General features: G+C 42.9%; 1 protein-coding gene across 1 annotated transcript in view; it reads left to right on the forward strand.

The window, feature by feature from the left end:
- Positions 1–16,781, forward strand: part of macrod1 (mono-ADP ribosylhydrolase 1) — a 32,926-nt gene extending 16,145 nt beyond the window's left edge. Inside the window, exons 4-9 of the mRNA XM_068740689.1 lie at positions 8,234–8,355; positions 10,912–10,942; positions 12,060–12,133; positions 13,687–13,768; positions 13,850–13,879; positions 16,374–16,781. Coding sequence (XP_068596790.1) covers positions 8,234–8,355; positions 10,912–10,942; positions 12,060–12,133; positions 13,687–13,768; positions 13,850–13,854 — 314 coding nt within the window. The 3' untranslated portion in view covers positions 13,855–13,879; positions 16,374–16,781. The remainder of the gene's footprint in view (positions 1–8,233; positions 8,356–10,911; positions 10,943–12,059; positions 12,134–13,686; positions 13,769–13,849; positions 13,880–16,373) is intronic.
- The last annotated feature ends 6,851 nt before the right edge of the window (positions 16,782–23,632 follow it).

The raw sequence follows: 23,632 nt of genomic DNA on the forward strand, positions 1-23,632 counted from the left end.
CCTCCATCTCTCTGCTTCACCTGTCACCCCATTGCTCCTTCTTTCTCTTTCTTTCTTTGAAGACATCGTGCGTGCCTGTTGCCATCAACAGCTTCGGGGTTTTGTTTCCTTTTGTTCTTCCCATCCTCTTGCTCACCTTTCTGCCTCGTTTCACCTTCTCCCTCGTTTCCCTTTTCTCCATATCATATTTGCCCTCCCCCATCTTCTGCCCTGATTTTCCTCTCCCTCCCCATCGCACCTCTTCTTCCTTCCTCCCATCATCAGCATTGAGGTTTCTTTGGTTGTGCAGACACTAGACAAGGCCCTGAGCTAAAGACTGTAACACTCAGATGGTGATACCTTGCTAGTTCAGGAGCTCCCCCCCCACCACCTTTTTTTTTTTTTTTTTTGACAAGGCTGTCGACATCTCTTGCGTCTTCCTGCCTCGGCGTCAGCAGTGTGAACCTCCTAAGTGTTGAAAAGCTTCATCAAAGCTGCTGCTGCTGCTACTGATGATGATGACGATCACAGCAACAGCAGCAGCAGCAGTCCTGGTGTTAATTCATTCTGTTAATTCATTTGCCTTGAAGCAGCTAAAGGGATTAGAAGGAAAAAAAAGTTCCAAGTGTCGCTTGGCTCTTGGAAGTAGAGTTGGAAAGAGAGAGAGGGACTAAAGAATGTTGGTGCCGCTCTCTGATGTAGAGAATTATGTCAGCTCCCTGCAGCAATGGCGTCTTCCCTTCTCCATCCAGTCTTTTGGTCCTGCTAAGAATTACCGCCCCTCTGTCTTTTTCACAGAAAGGTGGACAGAGATAGGGTGAACTGTAGGGGGCTTTACAAGACCCGAGCCTTCCTTTTGTGCCAAAGCCAGAGCTTGGATTTAAGAGCTGTGTTCGCTTGGCTGAGCGCAAACTGAGGCCGAGCCCACAAAGGACCAGCTCGCCTGTTTCCTACGTCCTGCTTTAAAGGCAGATAAAGAAAGGCGAGGGACAGATGGGAGTCAGAGAAAGGAGAGTGAAAAAAGGGGTGGGATGGGAGGATGGATGGAATGACGGAATTGGGAAAAACAGGAGCGAAGACTCGTTTCCCTCCCAGGTAAGAATAGTGAGAGGAAGGAAGGCGTGGCCGGAGCCTAAAAGAGCACCATAATGACAACGAGCACAAACAAAGAGGAAAGCTGGGCCGGGCTCACCAGATGGAACTCAGTCAAGTTCTGTTAAGGTTCGTTCTAGCTTGACGCCCGTGAGAGCAGGTCCACACACTGTAGATAAATTAACTTAGCTTACCTCTGTGTTACTAAGCGTTTCCCTTCCTTGTGGTGTTATTTTTTCCCATGACTGCGTTTCCTTTCATTATGTTGGTCACCCGCTTTATTATTGTTTATGCCAAAAAGATCTTACAGTGTGATTGGGACCTAATAAATCAAGTGAAGCATTATGCTTTATAAATGCGTCTTTATCTAATCTGTTACAAACAAGCTTTTTGTCTTACACCGGTGATTGTGTCAGACTGAATTTGTGTTTTCACATGTTGATGAAAGAAGCTTCTTATCGTATTCTAATCCATCTGATAAAGAGCTGCAGGTGGAAAACAAGATAAACCCAGAGCGGGCTTTAACAGTCTGCGAAGAGAAGCAATGTCTCAGAGAGGAGAAGACTGAAAGGGAGATACTCCTGCACAACTTGAAATTATTCTTTTTATAACATAACATATTTTTATCACAACTTCCAAACAAATATGAGCGTTGGATCCACAGGAACCTGTTTTATTGCACCAGAAATATTTCCATTGTTTGAAACCAAATAAAGAAAAATTCACATGTGAACCGCCTGTGGTGGAAAGCAACAAAACACATTTAATTACCTCCACCATTGAGAGCTGGAAGAGGTAATGTGATCAGTTCTCTCTCTCTCTCTCTCTCTCTCTCTCTCTCTCTCTCTCTCTGTGTGTATTTGTAAGCAAGGTAACTAAAAGTTTTGAATAGATTTCAATTAAATTTGGTGGAAAGGTGAATACTGGGGACAGGAAACAATGATTAGATTTTGAGGCTTAGCTAGATGATGGTATGAATCATGGGATTTTTATTTATTTTATTTTATTAAATTTACTAAGGCAACACCAAGACCTGTTCTAACCTGCTTTGATTGTCCTGTTGGGCAATGACATTTCTCCCCGAGTCAAAGTTCTCTATTTAAGACATGTCATCTTCAGGCCCTGTCATGATGTTCAAAGTAGAATTTTGCCTGGCATAAGTATTCACTCTACGAGGCTACATTTACATTTTGACCACCTTCTTAATCGTGTAGGCCTCCTTTATGCAGCTACAACATCCCACAATTCACCTGAAGGTGTTCTTATCAGGTAGCAAGAGGCTAGCAGCAGATCTGTTAAGTCTTGTAAATTGCAAGGCACCTCCATGGAATGGACTTGTTTTTCCAGGACATTCCATAGATGGTCGGGTGGAGTTACATATCGTTAGCCTAATAGCGTAATTGCCTGAGTCTTGACGATGGGGAATTATGCTATGAGGCTATGGGAATGCTTACAATCACCTGATTGGGTCACTCTGCAGGTAAACAGGTTAATTTGTGACAAGCAATAGTATCATGCTTGCACATGAAAGGGGGAGGGCTTGAGTTCATTCACAGGAAAATACAGTCAGGTGCCAGAAATTCGAAATTGTAATTGAATATTGGGTAAAATATATATATGTGTATATATATATATATGCACAATTGAGGCTGAAAACATTTGACAAAGGACAAAAAACAATGGGAAGAAAGACTGAAGAAATGGTTTCTGAGATATGTCACCTGAAAGCTCACTCAAGCGGCTAAAAATAGAAGCAGACTAAAACATTAGATCTGTGTGGAGCCATGAGAAGACAATTAATTCCCTTAATGACACCATCTTGTTACATCCTTTTATTTCTGCAGAGGTTTAACAGCACCCGATCGGAGAGTTAGTGGAACCAGCGCTTCATTTGGTGGCAAATGAAAATGTGTCTGTTCTGGAAATTCTATAAAATGTGTGCCACATTTAAATGGAAACCAGTGGCCGAGTAACTCAATTAATTCAACCAAAAAGACTCCTGGAGATGCCTCATGACCCCCATGGAACACCTCATACGTCTAGCATCAGCGCATCCTCACTGAAGCCTGCAGTATGTGGCTAAATGGAAGGAAGTCGCTGCAGACAGATCTCAGGGTCGTGTGGAAAAGTAATGCTTTTTACTCTTTAAAAGAAATGTACAACTAATATTCATATTACTCTAATGTTTTGAGTGTCCATTTACTCGTGTACAATCTGCACATTTGAAAATCATTGAAAGAAGATAAACAACCTTCAATCAACAACCTCTGAAAAGCTAACTGTGTTGTATTCGTCATTAATTCTGATATTCATATTATAGTCACGCTGTTAGCTGTCCTGCCTAGTAATGTTTAAGCACTGATTTTATTTCTCCAGAGCTTCTATATCATTTATAATGATGAATTAGAATCATCAAGATAACCAAATCTGATCCAAAATTGATCTCAACAACCACGAGATCCAATTTTAGTGTCAGTTACACACATTTTCAGAACACACACATGCACCTTGTCACTTCAACAGTGCTCCTCATATACTAGCTTCTACTGCTCCATAATACACTATGCAACACACGCTGTCCTTCACACATAAATCCCTCTCACATTCTAACATGTCCCACTCGCTTGCCATCTCCCCAGTGCTCCCCCCCCCCATCTCTCCCTCCCTCCCTCCCCCTCCGTGTTTCAGGGTAATTTCAGCCAGCAGCCATAACACTGGGCTGGAGAGGAGGTGCTGTTGATGTATGGTGGAACTAAAGCAACCCTGCCGATCGATAATGTAAACAGCAGTGAAGAGAAGCCGTAAATAAGGCGGAACTGTCTACCTCGGGTGACGAGGAGAGGAGAGGAGACATGGGGGAGCGGGGCGAGAGGAATGTGTTATGAAAGGAGGAGAGGGAGGAAGTAAAAGTATGAAGGGGTAAAGAGGATAAGGCAGGGATGGAAGTGACAAGGTAGGAGAGAGGGATGATAGAAGGAAAGGATAGAAAGGAGGTGACAGAGTGATGGAGGGGATGAGGATGGGGGGGTAGAGAAGAGGAGGGATGGCAGGATGACGTAATGGTTATGGAGGAGGTAGGGAGAAGAGTGTTGACCAAGGACGCTGAGAAACAGAAAAATGAAGTGAAGAAGCATGGAAGGAATTTCACAGCAGCGTTATGGTGACATTTAGCTGATGAATGACCAGCTAGTGACCCGCTGCAGACACACACCAGTTCTGAACCTGGCCTCCGCTGCGCGCTCCAATGCACCAGCAAGGCTGAGATCACATGACCGCTCTGGGCTCCTGCCTGAGAAGCTTGGACCTGGTGGAGCGTAAACACACGAACAACGCTAGAGGGCGCTCTGAGAGTACAGGCCCCCTCCGCGCCAATTTACGAATCCTACTGTGGCGATGCTGTAACCTATTGGGTTGGCATGGCGATGATGTTTCTCACGTGTCCCTCAATGAGAGAACCTTGACTACATAACACTTTTTACGTTTCGTTCCTTCAAGCGTAACGGGCTGTTTCTGACGTATGTCGTAACATCGCACGATTATATTTTCTCAACCAAATGGAGTTATTGATGACGAAGATGGCGCATTGTGCTTTTAATTTGAGAGAACGATGGCTGGCTGTTGGCAGATGTCAGGCCTTCAGTTAGTGTCTGTGGTCCCACACTTTGCATCGCTTGTCAATGCACTAAGCATGTTGAGTTGTTGGTGGAGCCTTTTTTTGGGGAAACAATTCTGTCGACTGGCTTTTCAGCGACAAGTCAATGAGTGAGAGGCGAAATCTTTTTTTGTTGTTGTTTTTTGTTGGATGTCGATCCAGCATCACTAAAACGTGGATGAAGGAGTCCATTGTTGTACAGGATTAACGCTTGATTGGGAACGAGCATTTGCACTGACACTCGGCATGGGATCAAATCGGGACATGAAGGAGAGTCGCAGAGCAGCGACAGCGAATCTCCGCTTGTGTGAATTTCAGTGTAAAACCTGTCACACGGTGTTCCCTTGCTGGACCTCATCCATCCCTGAATATACGACGGATATGGTTATGACGGAAAAATCCATAGCAATCATGGAAGAGGCTGTGCTGTTAAAGTGTTCTGCTGTTAATGTATTGAGCATGTGGTTTAATGCATGAATATTTGATAATCCGAATGCGAGAGGTGGAAATCATTGTCTTATGGCTATCTAAGTGTAAAGCAGGGATCACTCTGTCCTTCATCGGCAAAGTGTGATTCACACAACGCTCTTCGCATCCTCCTCTGTGGCGCCGACATTCATCCACGACGTCTGGCCTTAAGAGGCGACACGGAGGCGGATGCCTTTCTGGTGTCCTGCTGTTGCTGCACAGCGTCTCGTCTCCTGTTTGATGATGGGATGTGGAGAATATTCTGCTTAATGTGTGGCAGAACAGAAGGAAATGCACGATGGCACGCATCCGCTGTCTGGAACGCCCGGCCTCACAGGCTGCAATGCATATTTTTGTCCACTTTTTAAAACTGCCATGTTGTCATTCCATCAACATTGAATCAAATGATTGAAAGGGCTTGCTTAGAGTCATTCACTGACAGAACGATAATAGTTCAGCTCATCGTTCTGGTTTTACATCCTTAACTGTTATCTTGCGCTCTCATTAGCATTTTTAACCACATCAGGCAGATGTTTTTCCAAATCTGCTACAGTTTACCTTTGCATCGGCAAACGGCAGACACACACAGCAAGTGGTTGGAGAATATTGTGAAGTACTTAGCAGCTAATGGGCCACGTATTTCTCTCAGCAGTTGGTGGTTTGTGTGTGTGTATGTGTGTGTGTGTAGGTGTGTGTGTGTGTGTGTGTATGTGTGTAATGAAATTTTCAGGAAATGTTGGGAATTTTACCAGTAAATTTTGGTGACGATCCAGAAGGGATTCTGGATCACTTTAAATTCTTTGTTAACATTGCAGTCAATAGAGCTTCAAAAATTGTATCTCAATATCTCAGTTGATTATTGACCGATGTTTATCGAATTTGACACAGTCGCGTAGGGCGGGGACCTCTGGCTTACCACCGAATTTCATGGATCGGATTCCGACTGATTTTAGGCAAAAATATTCAATTTTACTTTTCATGGTTGGTGTATAAAGATACCAAGAATGATTTAGAACCTTTTGGTTGACCTTTGTTGTCAATACGCTCATGTCTACTCCCTGTATTAATTACTAACTTAACAGGTAGATTTAAAAATGTCTCTGTGCTGAAAATGTAAAAGTTTTACAATTGGATTTTAAAACTGTCATAATCAACCAGAAGTACTCGTCTCCTTTCAGACAGAGGTATCAGTCATTTCTGTTTTAGTGGGAATATTTGTAAACCATCGGATGAATTTGTGTAATTAAAGAGCCCACCGAAAATTACTTTGGCCTTACGGAATCTGAAATTCTGGCACTGCGCCTGCCGTGTTGGTGTCCGTCTTAATCCATAATTAATCATGGAGATAAAACTATGAATTGTAAAAGAGATCAATCTGCTCTGGCACACAAGGTGACTGCTGATGGAGGGACTTGAAACAACACCACTGCCTGAGCTGGGGTGGCGGGTCCATTTCAGCACTGAATACAACAGGAAGTAGATTATTGTCCGGGTTATTTGGCATTGATTTGCCCTGGCCACTATGATGGTGGAAAATTAAAAGTGTGCAGCTCATGGTGTGAATTTCCAGAGGATATTATCTCTGGTGTCTACTGCAAATTGCCTCCGATAATTATATGTAGGATAATTATATGTTGGCAAAACGTAACTAAAAATGGACTAACGTCATACGTAGTCTCTACATCCCTCAAAGATTCATGGGATCTGTAACACCAAACTGCATTTCACTGAAAAATTCATTAATCCACCCCGTAATCTGGATCTACGCCAGCACGACTATTACAAGCAGCACTGTAATAATCGTTAGGCAGGTGCCTAGTTGCCTAGCAGCACCAACCAAGTTATCCTAAGCAGTTAGGGTAGTTTACTTTTCAAAAAATGACTTTATATTTAATGACAAACACCCATAAGATTATTTTACAGGCATCTCAGGCTTTCCTGCCCAATTATACATTTAAAAATAATTTGCTTGCAGCCTCTGAACCAGTGACAGCAGTTCCTTTATGGCTTCCCCGGAGTGTAGTTAAAATCAAACACTAAATGCCGTTAGTGTTCTGTGTACAGTGCCGGTTATAAGAGAAGGAATTATTTGCTGATCGGTAAGTTCATGTTATCTGTTTTGGACCCTTTGAATGTCTTCCCTTTTCTGCAGCTTTTCTTTACAGCTACCTGCATGAAAATAAATCATGAAGTCAAAGCAATAAGTACAGTCTCTTGTGGGTGAAACAATACTGCCTGCAATGTGGAAAAACATGGCCTGCCTCCCACATACCCTGCTCACAACAACAAGAGAGCAGAGAACAGGGGTATCTCCCCTGATGGCTGACGATCCCTTGACATATCTACAACTAAAGTTTACTGTCATTAAATGACAAACGCACTGTTTTCACTCCCAAGATTTCTTTTTGACCCGAAAAGCATTCACCAGGACAGATCAGCATTCATGGTTCATCTGTGGCTGCAGGATGCGGCTCGCAGGCTCCCGCTGAGCCCAGCCAACTTCTCTCTGGTGTTGGCAGGTTTTATTTAATGGCTTAATGGATGGATGAAATTTCCAAAATGATTCCACCATCCAAAACAGTAAATCAAATAGTCCACTCCGCTGAATGTTCATCTGGGTGTGGCGCAGTTCACGCCCACCATTGCTCTCAAATCAGCCGGCAGCCATAAAAAAAAAAAAGAATCATCTGTTATCCACAAAGGTCGGGTTTAATTTCAAGAGCCGTATGTCAGGTGACGCATTCACGCTTGAAAATGTTACATTTAAGTTACATTTAATCATTTCTTTTTGAAATTTTAGTCACATTTTGACTTGGATGCTGATGCGAACGCTGCTCACACATGAATATGAGCACATCAAAAATTTAGTTCCAGCTATGATAGCAGTTTCACAATTTCTAGTATTTCCAAAGACTAGTGGAATGCCAGTGTTGATACAGGAAAGAAAATGCGTCATTATCACAATTATTCCATTATTGTATTCATCCTTACTTCACATTGGGGACACCATGGTAAGAAAGTCTTATTTCTCACTGTCTGCAGATGTGATCCACACAGTGGGACCGATTGCACAAGGAGGAGTGGGAGAGAAGGAGAAGAAGGCCTTGAGATCATGCTACAGTAACAGTCTGAAAGAAGCCACTGAAAGTGCTGCACGTTCAGTGGTGAGGACAAAGGGTCAAGGTCAGACAGGCGTCAGGACGAAACAGTGGGGGGGCGGGGGGGCAGTACAAATAAGAGTAAAGAAAGTAAGAAGGAAAGAGTGAGAAAATAACCGTGAAATCTGTGCCTAAGAAAAAAAAACATTCATCACAAACATTTTTCAAAGGCAGAAATTTTCTAACCGAGATTGTTGCAGAGAGGGAAACAGGTGCTGCTGGTAGCGCTGTTGAGTTCTAAGCTTTCATGAAACACGCCGGGCAGGCGGTTTCACAACTGAATGAGGTGTTAGAGTCAAAGGAAGGCACCACAGAGAACGGAAAGGAAAGTCAGAGGCGTGACAGAAGATAACAGGCCCATGCTGGTTGTGTGAAGATGAAGGTTTTTGTAGTTCTTGAGCTCGAGTAGAACTACAAAGAAATTCTCTTTTCAACAGTCATTTATTTTCACTTATTTTCTATTGCACTCAAAATAATGTCAAGGTTTATTTGAATGTGTAATCAAGTTTCACACCTGAAACCTGAAGGATTAATTTTTTTAAACTGATCAAGTTTGTTAATTAAAATCCGACTTGTCGAGGACAATCGGGCGGGTTGTTGGCACCAGATAAACGGGACTTTTGTGGCCGGTCAGACATTTATTGCTGTTTACACACGACGGTCAGCAGAACTCTAAATCTTGATGTGGGCTCGGTAACCTGCCGTTAAAGACAACCTTACTGTTGTTGTTAGTTTATTTTTCATTTAGTTTAATGAGCACCTTACAGCCTGAGGAGTCATGACTGCTCCCGCCGTTAGTTGCCAGCTCTGCAATCTGGTAAAACAAACAGATCGGGAGACGCAGAGAGCGTCTTGGCATCTGCTCGCGCTGCAGTATTTGACAGCAGGCTGAGATTCTGCCAGATTTGATTTACTTTGAAGTTCCCTGACTTTTTTCCTCAGCCAGTAGTGTGGCATAAGGCTGCCTGACATGGCTCTAGACTACTTAATGTAAATCGACCATGGATTTTAAATCAAAATAAATAAATATTTTTAAGGTTGAGGTTTACAGCAATGTATTTTACATCTTACCCGAGTGTAGTTCAACTCTTAGGGTTTAGAATTATTCGAATCATTAAACATTATTCGAAGAAAACAAAGAGTTCACAGGAAAAAAGACATGCTATGTTATTGTTATTGATATTTAATTTATAAAATTGCTGTATCAGCATTGTGTTGATTTACGGCCACTGCAAAAAGTTTACATTTAATTATTTGTGCCTCGCACTAAAGGACTTTTTTTCTAGCGCTTTGAAAAAGTTGTTGGTCTCTGTAATTGTTCCAGCGAGCCGTCCTGGCAGCTTGCCTAACTTTCTAATTCAATTTTCATGTATAAAACAAAACAAAGAGGAAAGGCTTGTACTATTTATAAAGCTCTCCAGTATTCTGGAAGCTATTGGGAAGCTTTTTAGAGACAAGCAAGCTCTTTGTGTTTCTCTGAAATGTGTGCATTTGAGACGCAGTGACAAAGAAATATCAAATTAATATATTTAGAATGAGAAGACGTTTGCTTGGTGTATGTCACTGACAATGAAATTATTGTGTCAAAGTTTCCCTTATCACAAATGTTAGGTATATTTATTTATCTAACACTATATGCACAAAAGTATAAAATACGTGTATCAGCTGGTCGTGACCAACCACCAGTAAGAGCAGAGAACTGGAACTAGGACTGAAACGAGACACAAATGGACATGGACATGAGCAGATAGAGGACGTCATGAAGAACTTGTGCAGGTGGCTGCGCTGAAGGACAGCACGGAGACCATGGCAGCGTCTACCGCAGCAGACAGGACCCACGGTGCAGGCTGTGCAAAGCTCCCCCTGAGACAGTCCCACACGTAGTAGCATGCAGTAAGGTGCTAGCTGGGAGGCACACACCGAGTGCACACGGACATCTGTGCCGAGTATTAGTCCCGATGGGACGCGCCATCAAAAGCGGTTGGGAATAACAAAGCCGAGATCCTGTGGGACTTCAGGTTCCAGAATGACAAGCAGCCGCTGGCTATTCTACCAGACACGCTGGTTGACAGCCCGCAGAGGAGGGCAGTTGTGATAGATGTGGCGATCCCCGCTGACAGTAACATCAGGAAGAAGAAACATGAAAAGATGGAGAAGTACCAGAGGCTGAAAGAGCAGCTGGAATAGCTGTGGAAGGTGAAAAGCATGGTGGTTGCAGAGGTTGTCAACATCTCTGTCCAGAAACAACTAAGATAGTACAAAGTCTCCCAGGACTGGGGGGGGGGGGGGGGGGCAAGAATGTTACCATTTTAAGAATATAAAATATTTGCTGATGAAGGCGCTGCTTCCCCGTCAGGACTCTATGACGAAGGATGATCTACCGTTGGGTGTCAGAATATAACGACGGACAGAGGAAAAAAGCCTTCCATATATATATGTGTGTGTGTGTGTGTGTGCGTGTGCGTGTGTGTGTCAGAGGGCACGCCTGTTTGCGTGGAATAAAAGGTGGCTGTTAACTGATCAACGACAGGCGGTAAACACATTGTCACCTTTTCTCTGCAGGCTTTTCCTTGCATCTCAACTGGAATCTACGGTCAGTGACGTGTGTGTGTGTGTGTCATGCTGTTTTCATGTTGTGCGGTGTGTGCGACGCATCTTCGTATTATTTAAAGCGTTTACATCTCAAAGATCTAATCTCAAACTAATGGTTTCTCTTCCACGGCACGCCTGTTTCCAGTGTCAGTCTCTCTGTTTTTAACCAGCGTGCCCAGACGCTCGGGCCATTCCCATTTGTCACATTATCTCCTGCAGCCCAGAGGTGGTTCTCAGATTAAGGTCTTGGATTAAAACCAGCAGATTAAGATAGATTAGGCTGTAGATTGTGTCAGGCTAACTGTAATCCCTCTTCACACTAGCAGGAGAGGGAGTTGAGAATAGTGCTTACACACTCCCTGTGGTGGGTTTGAGTGTGAGGGCATGTTGTTGACTCTCCTCCTTGCGAGATAGAGGAAAGGGCTCGCTGTGTTTTCTGTATCTTCTTCTCGACTCCGCCGCTTTCATTGGGAGTGATTTTAATGAGGATGGATTAACAACATTGTCAATCCACCTCCATGTTGCGTTACAGAGGTTAAATCATGACGCTGGTACCTCCATTTATTTATTTTAACTCGGATCGTTCTCCCGCATTAATCACATTTAAAATTCCCCAAGCGCAGCCGTATTTAACGTGACTCATTCTTTAGCTGCCGTGTGTGGATAATTGAAGAATTCCAAAGAAGCTCTTTAAATAACATTTTGAGACCCATAATTTAGCTTCTCTGTTAAATATTTGTTGTTGTCCTCTGTTCAAAGGTTCAGTATCTCCAAGATATCAAACCAGAAATGAAATCAAATTCCCGTCTCTGTAAATCTGCATGTGATAAAGCTGACTACCAGATAATCTGACATCCTGCGTTTGTTTAATCTTGACTTTAATCCACCGAGGTCAGGAACAACAATAAGAAAGAAACGGTCTTTCTCTCTGTCTTCCTTGTAGCTACAGGTTTGTTGTGTTGTGTCTCGCAGGAATATGCGACTTGTGATGAGCCGCCCCGGACGTATCGTGTTAGAACAGTGTCGACAGCGACCTTACTCAGACACACAACTCTGTCGCCACACCTGCTCTCGCAAATTGTGTGTTTATTTTCTCTGCCGCCTCTGTGATCGTGCAGGATATCCACCTGAGCAGGCTGTGCATGAAGCGCTGGCAGCTGTGAGGGAGTATCTGGATGATCATCACGACAAGGTAGGTGTGTGTGTGTGTGTGTGTGCGTGATTGCCAATTTCTCCCTACCGTTTCCTCCAGGTATTCTTGCTTTCACAGCTGTTGTTTTTGTTTTCAGGTGGGAAAGAGGAGCGGGGTGTACGGATAAAAGATCTACACACAAAAGCACACGGCGACACACACACACACACACACACACATTGACGTTCATGTATTCAAATACACACTCCCGAGCTCCTACTATCATGCTCACGGCCAAGTCTGCGTTTTAATTGGCTCCTTGCGGGACTACAACCAACTAACACAACCGTGCACACACATGCGCTGCCCCTCCGGAGAGAAGGCAAATACAAAATGATGGAATAGATGACTGGAGGCGACGGCCGGGGGGTGGGGGCAGCGGCAAAAAGGGAGCCGGGGGCAAAAAGGAAACTTTCCAATCTGCCGTTTGCATGCTCTGAACTGTCCTTTTTCTACCCGTCTGAATACCCTGCTGTACGGCCTCCCAGAGAGGGTGTTGACAATGTTATTGTTAGCGCTGGAGTCTCCAGAGTCTTTCTGGCAACACCAGCTGGTTTATGTCATCAGCAGCAGCAGCAAGCTAACAAACCAATGCTAACCGTCACCTGCCTCACGATGGAGGGAAACAGCCGAGAGTCTTTCAAGGGCTGAGAATGAGAGGCGTTCATTTACATTCTTCGCCGTAATCGGTTTGCCGGTTTTATAGTGAAAACATCTGACGGTTTATTTGCATACATACAATAGTGCGTGCTCTGTTTTCCTTGCTGCTCAGTGTAAGACCTTTACTGTGACGTGCAACCACTTGTTTAGAGAAAAAAAAACAATTATTGTGTTTTATTTAAGGTTTTAATTATCCGTGTTGTTTTTGTCCTTTTTTATTAATATTTTATTCCTTGCTGGCTTCTTTTATTCATACGTACACATTTATCTGTAGTTGCAGTGACTTGATATGACTTGATATGGTTGTGCTATGTACGTCCATCTTTGTAATTTTTATTGGTGTTTAATAGATGACCTCACCGGGCTACTGTCTTTACACTGTTTGAATTGTACCGTCTTAATGGCTGAGTCTGGACTTACTTGAATATTTCACGTACAGTAATGTGAAAAACCTTGCCCCTTCAGTCTCACACACACACACACACACACACACACAATGTTTCGTTCTTCACTTCATTGATTGAAATGCATTGCCTAACCTCTTACATCAACCCACCATTAAAACTGTATGTCCAACGCCAAACCTTAAAACCACATGAGAATGTTCAAACCGACTCGTATACTCATTCTCTCTCTCTCTCTCTCTCTCTCTCTCTCTCTCTCCCCCCCCCTCCCTACATCTATAGCAATCTATCCTGAATATGTAGAGTAATAAATAGTGCATAGTGGCATGATCACAATAGGCAGCTAATAGAGGACTAATGGACTGATCCATTAGCTGCTTCCTCTAACGCGCCGTTACATTGTCCTCCCTGCCGTTGATGATTTCACAGCTATTGAATAAGGTCATAATGTCAGACATGATGCATTTGTCGTCTGTCTGTTTGTCTCAGCTGGACAGAGTCGTCTTCTGTGCCTTCTTGCCAACGGATAAGGAGCTGTATCTGCAGTATCTCCCTCTCTACTTCCCTGCTGGTAAGCCTGCCTCTCTCTCTCTCTCTCTCTCGTCTCAATCATCATCATTTTTTTCCCTCATTTTTATTTCTGTCCATCTAGCCTGACCAATGACAGCAGCTTGTTTTTCAGGTAACCAGCATGGCTTTATCAACAGGAACTAAATGTGTCAGATGCATCTGAACATCTCCCCATTCTGTTTTTGCCACCGTTGAATCTGCAGTTAAACCTAGAATGTTGATGAGGGACAATTTTATATACACAGTATATTGTCTTTACGCTGTGGTCCATTGAATTGAATGGAAGATAAGGAATTGATCTCATTCCATTCTAATAATATTGAAGACCGCGTCCCAACTCGTTTAGAATCAGGGCTTTGGTCAGATTTAACCCCCCCACCCAAAGTGAAATATAAATACTTTGTGTGAAGTGATCAGGAAGGCAAACCCTGGCCTTTCCTCTATCGAGTACTTTTCATATTTTGGTTATAAATTGACTGTACTTGAACTTCAGTTAAATGAAAATGACTTTTTGTCTTCCTTCCATTCCTAATGAGCGCTGCTGACCTTTAGTTAGCTAGTTTAGATACTGTCACCATTATGATGTGGAGAACCCTCTTTCCTGCAAAGGTGAGAAGGTTCTGGTTTATTTATTTATTTCGTTGTTTTTTTTAAACAGCCATGTTTCAAGCCTCCAGGGCCCCCCAGTCAGTCTGCAGTCCCCGTCCCGCCTGCTTTTCAAATTAAAATGGAAAGAAAGTCATTTTCCATCGGTTCAGATTGATGGGTGTGTTTAAATTAAGTCTAGTAAATACGTAAATGTTATGTTGGCTGGAGTTGTGACATGATGACTTCGCCCATTTGTTTTGATTGCACTCTTGATGGATAGTGTTGTAATGCCAGGCAGGCTGGGCTTCTAAGCATGATCAGTCATTCACCCAATTATTCAAATCAAGCATCGGTATTACAACTGCAGCTTTAACCTCTAATGCCTTGCTTTACCGCAGCTATAAATCAATCTCACTTCCAGATTACATAACACTTGAGATCTTTTTTTTTTTCAACAATGTGATACTTTTTTATTTTTTACCATTAAATGTTTTTATTTTATTTAATGGTAACTGCTGCAAAAAAACCATGTACAAACAACAAAACTGTCAAGAGATGCTATAAATGTTTACCTCATGAATGAGCTTTTTTTTTATATCAACTTCCAACTTACTTAATCCTTACAAAGCTCTTAGAATCCACCGATCATTTCCATGTTTCCTCTTAAGCGAGTTGTGAGTCAGAAAAAAATAGTAATGTATTCATTGAGATACGAACAAGCGCCAAAGATTTACCACAAAAATCAAACCTTCACACACTAAAGTGTCAAGAAACCCTTGGCAACATAAAGAAAGGCGTCTTAGAGCGGCAGCAGAGGATTATGTTTAATGTTAACTGAAAGAGGAAATGTCGTGCTGGAGGCAGAAAAAGTAAGCCAGAAGAGCAAAGCATCAATAATGTACAACTTTAACGGCGTGGTGTCCACAGTTCAGGGGCGATTCTATAGGTAATGAATGACCGTTAAAAAACATTATGCTTGCATTCTGAAAAACAGGAGTGGAACTAAAAATCTGAAAATGAACTGACAATTTGAAGCATTTTAAGGAGCTAAAGAAGAGAGCTGAAGCCAATAAACTTTGCACCCTTCTCTCTCACATAAAAACTCATCGTCTTCGTTTTCATGACTTCTTCCAGACGGAGCTGAGCCCATTCCAGGAGGGAATTTCTCTCTCATATCAATGCAACCCTCAGGGAAAATCAATTACCACATGATGGGATCTTAAACTGGGATGCGGCTGCGCTGCTCTGTCCTTATAAGAAAAACCTCCATTGTTATTGTAGGGAGGGTTTTGGAGATTGCTTTTAAAAACAATAACTAAGCTGGAGCAAATCTTGAAATACAATATAATTTCCATTTGTGAATGAAATTAAAAACAATGTTGGCATTATTTAGTTTTTTATTATTGTCAATAAATCAAATGCAAATGCCAGAAGCAACAATTAACTGACAGACTGACAAGTATAGCCTGTGTCTGAGCTATAGGTGTGCTCTGCTGTCCAGAAATGATCACTGCATTTTCAGCATTGCAGATGTAGATTTTTAAAATGTTGTGCCTTCTGCTGGAAAAAGAATAAGACTGGAACGTTAATGAGTATAGAAAGACGGACCGCTACGTTGTTGGTTTTTGGTCTCGTCATGCTTTGTTGACAGTAAAACTTGAAGCAAGAGAAACTGGGTCAGTCAACAAAAGAACTGTTATTTCCCCAAAACGCACAATGTCGTTTTAATCAGTGTGAGCTACAGTAGCTTGTATTTTTCTCCACTAACGGACATTCAGCAGATTATCTGCAGCATTCAGAGCTGCTCTCCAACCCGTCACTATAAAACATTATGCATCCGCAACACCTGGCGTGCATGCGCGTGTGTATGGTGTGTGTGTGTGTGTGTGTTGGACAGAGAGTGACTAATGCTACCAGATCTCTCTGAAGCTAGCAAAAGCAACGATGCCGTTGCTTCGGCAGGGCCGCTGTAAACTCGCCTCTCTTGTTTGACACGTTTTGCATGTTTTCTCCCACAGATGCCGCAGTCAGGAGTAAGCTCTGAGGTGATTGGTTAGATGTGGTTGCTGTGGACACAATCACCAGAAGGATCAACATCCAGATTACTTCCCTTCTTCTCTGCCTTCACAGGCTGAAACCATCTTTAGCAACAAGTTGACTCCTAAATGAACACATTTTGATAAATGTGCTCTGGCTCTTGTGCAGATTTTGAATAGCTGAGGTTAAGAGCGGTTGCACGATCAAGGTGTGAAATGATATTCCTAATTGTCCGCTTGCACCTTAAAGGGCTCTGTTCATTATCTGTGAGCAGTAGCATCAAGCTAGCGGCACCTTGTGAATTATTTGTTGTTTGAATAAAGCGATTTCAGTGTGTGTAAATGCACGTGAGACCGTGACGAGGCTTATTAAAATGAATCATGCATGCGTCTGGTGTTCATGAATTGATTATTATTTCTCTGCTTGCGATACAAGCCAGTGAGTTGCGATATGAGGGAACGTAGATAGAAAAACCCAAAACTGCTGCTTCTAAATATGATTGAAATCATTGACTGGATACTTTTTTGGCCTAATCATATTATCTTCAATGAAAACGTAATCATGCATTTCTGTTTATATGTTGGTTCCCTCTGAGCCTGCGATTGATTAAAATACATCTTCCATTAATATTCACGGTTTTTCACTTTCGGAACTTCATTTTTATTTGACAGCCGCTGCACCTGTTCCTTTTTTAACGAGCAACAACCAATGCGTTCCCCGTATTTATCTGATTTTATATCATATACTGTCCAAATTCCATCTACCTTGTCCGCCTGCCTGTCAGAATGCACCATATGTGTTTAAATGTGATACTGCAGTCTGCAGTGTATTTGCATTGGAGGTAGCTGCCACGTGTCAGTGGGACTCAGGCTGTGATTTATGTGAAGCGAATTGAGTGTTTAGCGAGCCGCCGTCCCGCCCCACAACTGTAATCTGCCAACAAACGTCATTAACGATTCCAAACACTCTGCCACAGCGACGCAGGCGCACGGGGGGGGGGGGGACAAAGGAAGCAGAGGGGTAGCTTGGGGAAAATACACTACAAAGAATAGCGAGAGGAAATTGGGAGAAAGATCCTTTTTCTATGAAAGCTTCATCTGTCGCTAAGGGGATTGTCTTTCCCTCTCTTGAGCTCTTTGATTCCCTGGTTTCTGCTTCCTCTCTATCTGTATTCCTCCCTGTTTCACTCTACAGGATGGTGGAAAAAAACTAAACAGATGGGAGGGAAAGAGACAGAGGAAGGATGTAGGAGTTTAAACATAGAGGGTGAGGGGAAAAGGTGAAGGGATGAGAGGATGCGTAGCCGGCGGGAGGATGGAAAGATGACGGGAGAAGAGTGGTGGAGAGCCTGATGAACTCATCTAAGGGCGCTCTGGGTTATTTATTTATTTAATAAGCAACAGACTGTGAAGCTTCTCTCAAACCAGTCAGTCTGAGTAATGAGAGAAAGACGGTAAGAGAGAATGAAAAGACATGGAGACTCATTATTCTCTGAGTTTCATCACTGTCCCCATTTGTACTCTCTCTCTCTGTGGGACTCAGACATTCCACAGCTCTGTTTGAGATGACAGATGAAGACCAATTACACTGTTTGGTTAACTTGAAGGCTGATTTGCTGCCATCTTCCAGAATGTACACTGATAATCCAGTTGGTCTAAGAAATGACTCGCTTCACATAGCGCTCAAATCCGTTTTCGTATGTCTGTGTGGAACTTCATCACAAATGTTAACTATTGTGTGAAAAGTGTGTGTCTTGGACAAATGTCCTCTACTTGTTACGTTGGAATGATCTGACTGCAGTGAACAGTCACTTCAACATAAATGTGTGCTTCACATTGTTCATTTTACTGAAAAGACACCGATAATCACGACTCGTCTTAAGTCGTGATTTGTCATAATTAACTTGACTGTTCTACAATAATTAAATTAAGCGCACAATTACAATGAACCCAGATAAAACTCTGGGATAGATCCTAGACAGGATCCCACACAAAAATGTCTTCTAATAAAAACAAATAACCTGACTATTAAAGATGATCAGCTTGGTGCTTGCATCAAATGAGGCACAGAGTTCAGTTTTGAATAAGTAAATGAGAAATGAGAATTTCCATCTTTGACAAAGTCAGCTAGAAATTCAACTAATAACCAAATAACTTAAAACACATAAAGCTTTCTGAAAAAAGCGTGCACATATAAGCTTTACGATATTTCCTCTTACTTAGATTTCTGTTTTTGTGTCAGGTTAAGAATTATTTTAGGCTGATTACTGCTGTTGCTGACTTTGTTCCTTCAGCCTGAGACTTTACTGCCCTGTCAACATTTTCTTGGCACTCGAGCATCTTTGTTACTCTTCCGCTTGAGTTTCTTTCAGCTTGGGCACGGAGCACAATCTTCAAGTTGTTGGTCCATCTTTTAGTTTATTGCTTTTTCATTGTGTCTTTTTAATCTAAGTGGCTCCTATTTAGAGACTGTGCCATCTCTGGTTTTGCTGAAATGTTCTTATGATGAGAATGAGGAGAATCTGTGCTTTTGTGATGTTGCTGTTCGTTGTTTTGAAATTGCTTTGTGTTGTTTCTTGCAGCACACGGTCTGGTTTTCATCGTTCTGCTCAGTTTATTGTGTTGTTGCACACCTGAGCACTGCTGCTAATTGTAGTGTGGATTAATCTTCTTTACAGCTTTTCTCCTCCACGGCAATGTTTAAGTTACTTTTAAGCATTAATTATGCACTTCACCCAACCAACTGCTTAAAGATCGGAATCCATTCGGAGGATTGTAGTAACAGTCCATAGAGAAGTCGTTCATATCGGGGAAAACTCTGCAGTATAATATATGTTGTAGAACAATCGATATTTCTGGACTTATATGTTAACCCATCCATCCATCCCAGCTGTCAACAGTCATCCAGTGCGTGATATACTGTGTCTGACCGGCTGTTTGCTCTGGCCTGCAAGCCTCTGAATCTGCGGTTATGGGCTATTTCAGTATCTCACTGATGGAGCTCAATAACTTGCAGGGTCTGCGGGCGCAGGGTTGTGGCTCTCCTTCAGACTCAGGCCGTCACACATTCAGGGCGTGACCTCAGTGGTTGACATTTCAAACTAAGGGCTACACGTTGAATCAACACTTCAATAAAAGTGGCAGAAAGAGGTATTATTGCAGCTTTGATGTGCATTAAACCACAAAATAAATGATGGTTTAGGGCACAATTACTTATTCACTTTTAATCACAATCATAAACACACCACAAATGTTGCTTCTATCAAACAAATCATCATCTAGCAGAGACAATCACCACCGTAGGATGTGAGGGTTTCAAGCAACATGATAAAACTAATGGGGCGACACAATTTTAAATACTTTCCAGAGAGAAACATTGGCCAATTTGAAACCGACAGATATATGGACAATTTCCTGTGCAAGATGTTTGATTAATGGCTTCTGAAAATGGCATTCACTATGTTCCACTTGTGTTTTCAGTCATATTTATTCAGAGTGGGTGAATGAGCCAAATAAAATCTGTGTGAGAGGTTTAGCGTTCACGCCTGTCATTAATGTCACCAAAGAATTTTATCAGCAGAAAGAAATGTGCCTATTTTCATCTATATTCTCTCTGATAACTTTGAGGACTTATTCTTCTCCGTAAATGTAAAAAAAAAAGAGCTTTAAAGTTTATTTTCTACCCTGGAAATACCAACAGTGGAAAAAACTCTGAAGAAAAAGTTCATCTAAAAATGCATCATCTCTAAGTAAGATGGTATCCATTGCCTCAGCACACTTAGGGAATGCTTGTGTTAAAACATGCAGTATACTACTGCCCACGAGTATTTGAACTATGACTCATCTGGCTCTTTACTCCACTGCATTCGATCTGAAATGAAACAACAATGACCTTTAACTATAACTAAGAGGTTTTAACGGATGCTGAGTGAAATGTGTAGCAACCATAACCACATAATTTTTTATTTCATGGGCCATAGATCAGGATGAATCTGACCACTGAGGTGAGATTCTCACAGAAGCTCGCTGGTTGCCCATTTATTTTATTTTTTATGTGAACTCTTGAGGGTGTCTTATGTCACAGGATATATTATGTGTTTTCCAATATAGCTAGCACACATGTGAGCAGCCTCAGCCACTATTCATTACACAAAACAGGAGAAAGTGTTGGAAATGTTACAACCGATGGTCATATTAAAATGTCAAAATACTGCATCGCTGCGCTTTCAGGGACGAGAGAGAGATGTCAGATATTGAATATTTCTACGATATGTAGCTCTACTCTGGAACATAAACATGTCTCCTGGCTTCATTCTCCACAACATTCCTTCCAGATTAAAATATGGCTTCCTAGAAACATCTCGGGAAGGTATAGAAATCACGTGAGGGAAGAGATCTATTAACAAAGTGGTCATACACAGCGCTCCATTGGGCTGATGTCAAACAGATTTAAGGGGGGGGGGGGGGGGGGGTCCGTGTTGTGTAAGAGCATCGACACTTATAGAAAGACATCAGCCAGCAGTCTGGGTGGAGGAGAATGTGGCTGAGAGGCAGGAAGGGTGATAGCGAGACAAGAGAGGGGAGGACGACGTTTACGGGCGGGGGTTGATGGCGAGGCTAGTAAACGGCTTGTGAAATGAAAATGGCTCTTTAGAAGAAACCAGGACATTTGGGAGCTGCGCTGGATCAATGTCTCTGATTTACCATCTGAAAGCCTGTCAGGGGGAAAGAGAAGCAGAGGGTGGAGGAGGAGGAGGAGGTTGGACAGACAGGTGTTAGAGCTTAGAGGTAGAAGCGTCTTTTGATGGAAGGAGAAAGAGGAGGGACACGGAGAGGTTTTGGGGGGTAAGGGAGACGGGGGCTTTGGACGCAACTCATTTTACTTTGCAGCAGCAGTTGATTGGCGCAATTTCAAAACACTGTTAAGCTCGCTTATTTACATGCTTAACATCCAACAGACTATAGTTGGATTCTGTGCTTGTTTCTGTGCTTTTTCCTACAAGGGGTCGCTTGGGATGCTCGTAAACGAGAACTCGTTCTCAAACATCTTACCTGGTCAAATGAAGGTCATAATCTATCCACTAAAATCAGTGATTTGTGTGAAGATGGGCGCGACTGCGTGCAAGATGGTCACACACACACACACACACACACACACACACACACACAGACGACGTTCAGGGACGTCAGGCTGGACGTCTCAACAAGAGTGTGTTCCTGCATCCTCGAGATACAGAGTCTGGGGTTGAGGGTAGGGGGGGGGGTATTTTTTATTGTGAGTGTTTAATGTATTAAAAGGGGCCGTGGTAATGAATTATAATCTTTAATGCAGAAACCGATCGATACCACCAAGAGAATAAATCAGCTTTTACTGAGAGCGTCAAACCCTCTTAATACACTGGGGGAGAGAGAGAGAGAGAGAGGGAGTGCAAGAGGGAGGTGGAGAAAGAGAGAGGCGAGCAACTAGGACAAACGGTTTGGAGAGAAGGACCAGTCTCAAGTGAAGCAGGAAGAAAGGAGGAGGAGGAGGAAGTCGAGGAGAGTGGAGTGTGGACTAGAGAGAGCAGAGTCACCTTTGGGCTAACCTCATTGAGTAAAAGCCTCCTGAAAGCCCAGCGATGGTGACAGCTTTGTGAGGAGGCGAGGTCAAAGGGTCAGCCGGTGTGTGTGCGTGTGTGTGTGTGCGCGCACACACACACACTTCCGACTTGCTTGTCTTCCTCTCAATGATCCCTCCAGGATTTCTGTTGCCTCGACCTACTCTCTTGTGTCAACAACGGTCCAAATGCAAGCAATGAATTACAACTTTTTAATTATTCAATAAATGTGGCAGACTTCAAAGACGAGCCTGGCTTGATTTGAACTCTGACAATGGTTGCTCAGATTCCCCTCACAGAAAAGCACCGTGGCTGGAAAGCAGTCTAATGCACCTGTTAGGGTTCAGGATGCCTGCCCTGTTCAGTTTAAGCACTAAGTGGTTTTTATCCTGCAGGAGACTCTTTAGTCAGACATGCTCTTTAAAATTTGACAGAGGAGGACTGATGAGTGGGGGTAAAAAAAAAAAAAAAGAGACTAATTGAGAAAGAGGAAATGGAAAACCCTCGCAGAGAGAGAAGGGTTAAAAAAAAGATTAAAGATTTGTGTTAAAAGCCTTAAATACTCAAAAATAAAGAAGATGAGCCAACTGATCCAGCTGTGACGTCAACCGAGGCGTCATTCGTGGCTTTAATCAGGCGTGAAGATCACACTCGTTTCTGCCAAAACTTCTTCTCTCACCAATGTTCTGGCTCATTTTGTGTCGCTTCTGCTTGTGTTGCTCAAGGACAGGGAATAATAGCTTCCTCAGCGAGAATATGTGACGGCTAAATCAAAAAAAAAAATGCATGTTTCTTTTTAAGTGCCCAACATTCTGAATTTCCTGATGATGCTTTGGTACCAGATTATTGTGAATGCTTTTGAATTGAAGGCCTTGCTCTCAGCTGTTTGTGCTGACTGACTGTGTCTGACGGCGTGTGATTGTTGCGTTGTACTCATAATAAGACTGTGAGTGACTAGCAGAACCGGCATCTCGCTATCGCTCTGCTCCCCACTCATTCGGGCGGCTTGGCGAGCAGCGTCCCCACCATGCATCACAATTCCACAAACGCAATGTTCAGAGCCCAGAGAAGAGACCTGCTCTTGATTAATGTCGCCATGACAACTACATAATTCATGAATTGTATTAGCGATCCATTTGTCATTTCACGATCCTGAATCACGATTCAGGATGTGTGTTTGGGGAGGGCCTGGTTGGAGAGAGAGAGCTATGGGCCTGCCATTTCCCTTAGAGTGTTATCTTCAGTGCTTACACACACACACACACCCTCTACTGGAAATGCTGACATGTCCTCATCCAAATTTTGGAGGCGGTGGTTCTTCGGACGCTGCCTCTCTCCTAAGGGGGCCCTTTAAGCATCATGATGAACTCTCCGGTCTGCTCATTTGGAAAGCTGCATGCTAATTGGCTGCTCTTCATCCACCCGTCTGTCTACTGGCAGAGAGTCCTCATCGGCTCAACACGAGAGAGACAGCAGTGAAGGAGGACTCTCATTAAAGCACTGCCGCAGATCATTTGCTTTTATATCCATGAGTCGATATTTACAGAAACTCTAAAATGAAACCGGAGTTTCAACCGGATGGGAGACGGATGGGGGGCGTCCTCCGTATTTGTCCTGCTGCACACACATCCCATCTAAGGTGGA

The sequence above is a fragment of the Brachionichthys hirsutus genome, chromosome 6 (genome assembly GCF_040956055.1).
Source record: "Brachionichthys hirsutus isolate HB-005 chromosome 6, CSIRO-AGI_Bhir_v1, whole genome shotgun sequence".
Lineage (NCBI taxonomy): Eukaryota > Metazoa > Chordata > Actinopteri > Lophiiformes > Brachionichthyidae > Brachionichthys > Brachionichthys hirsutus.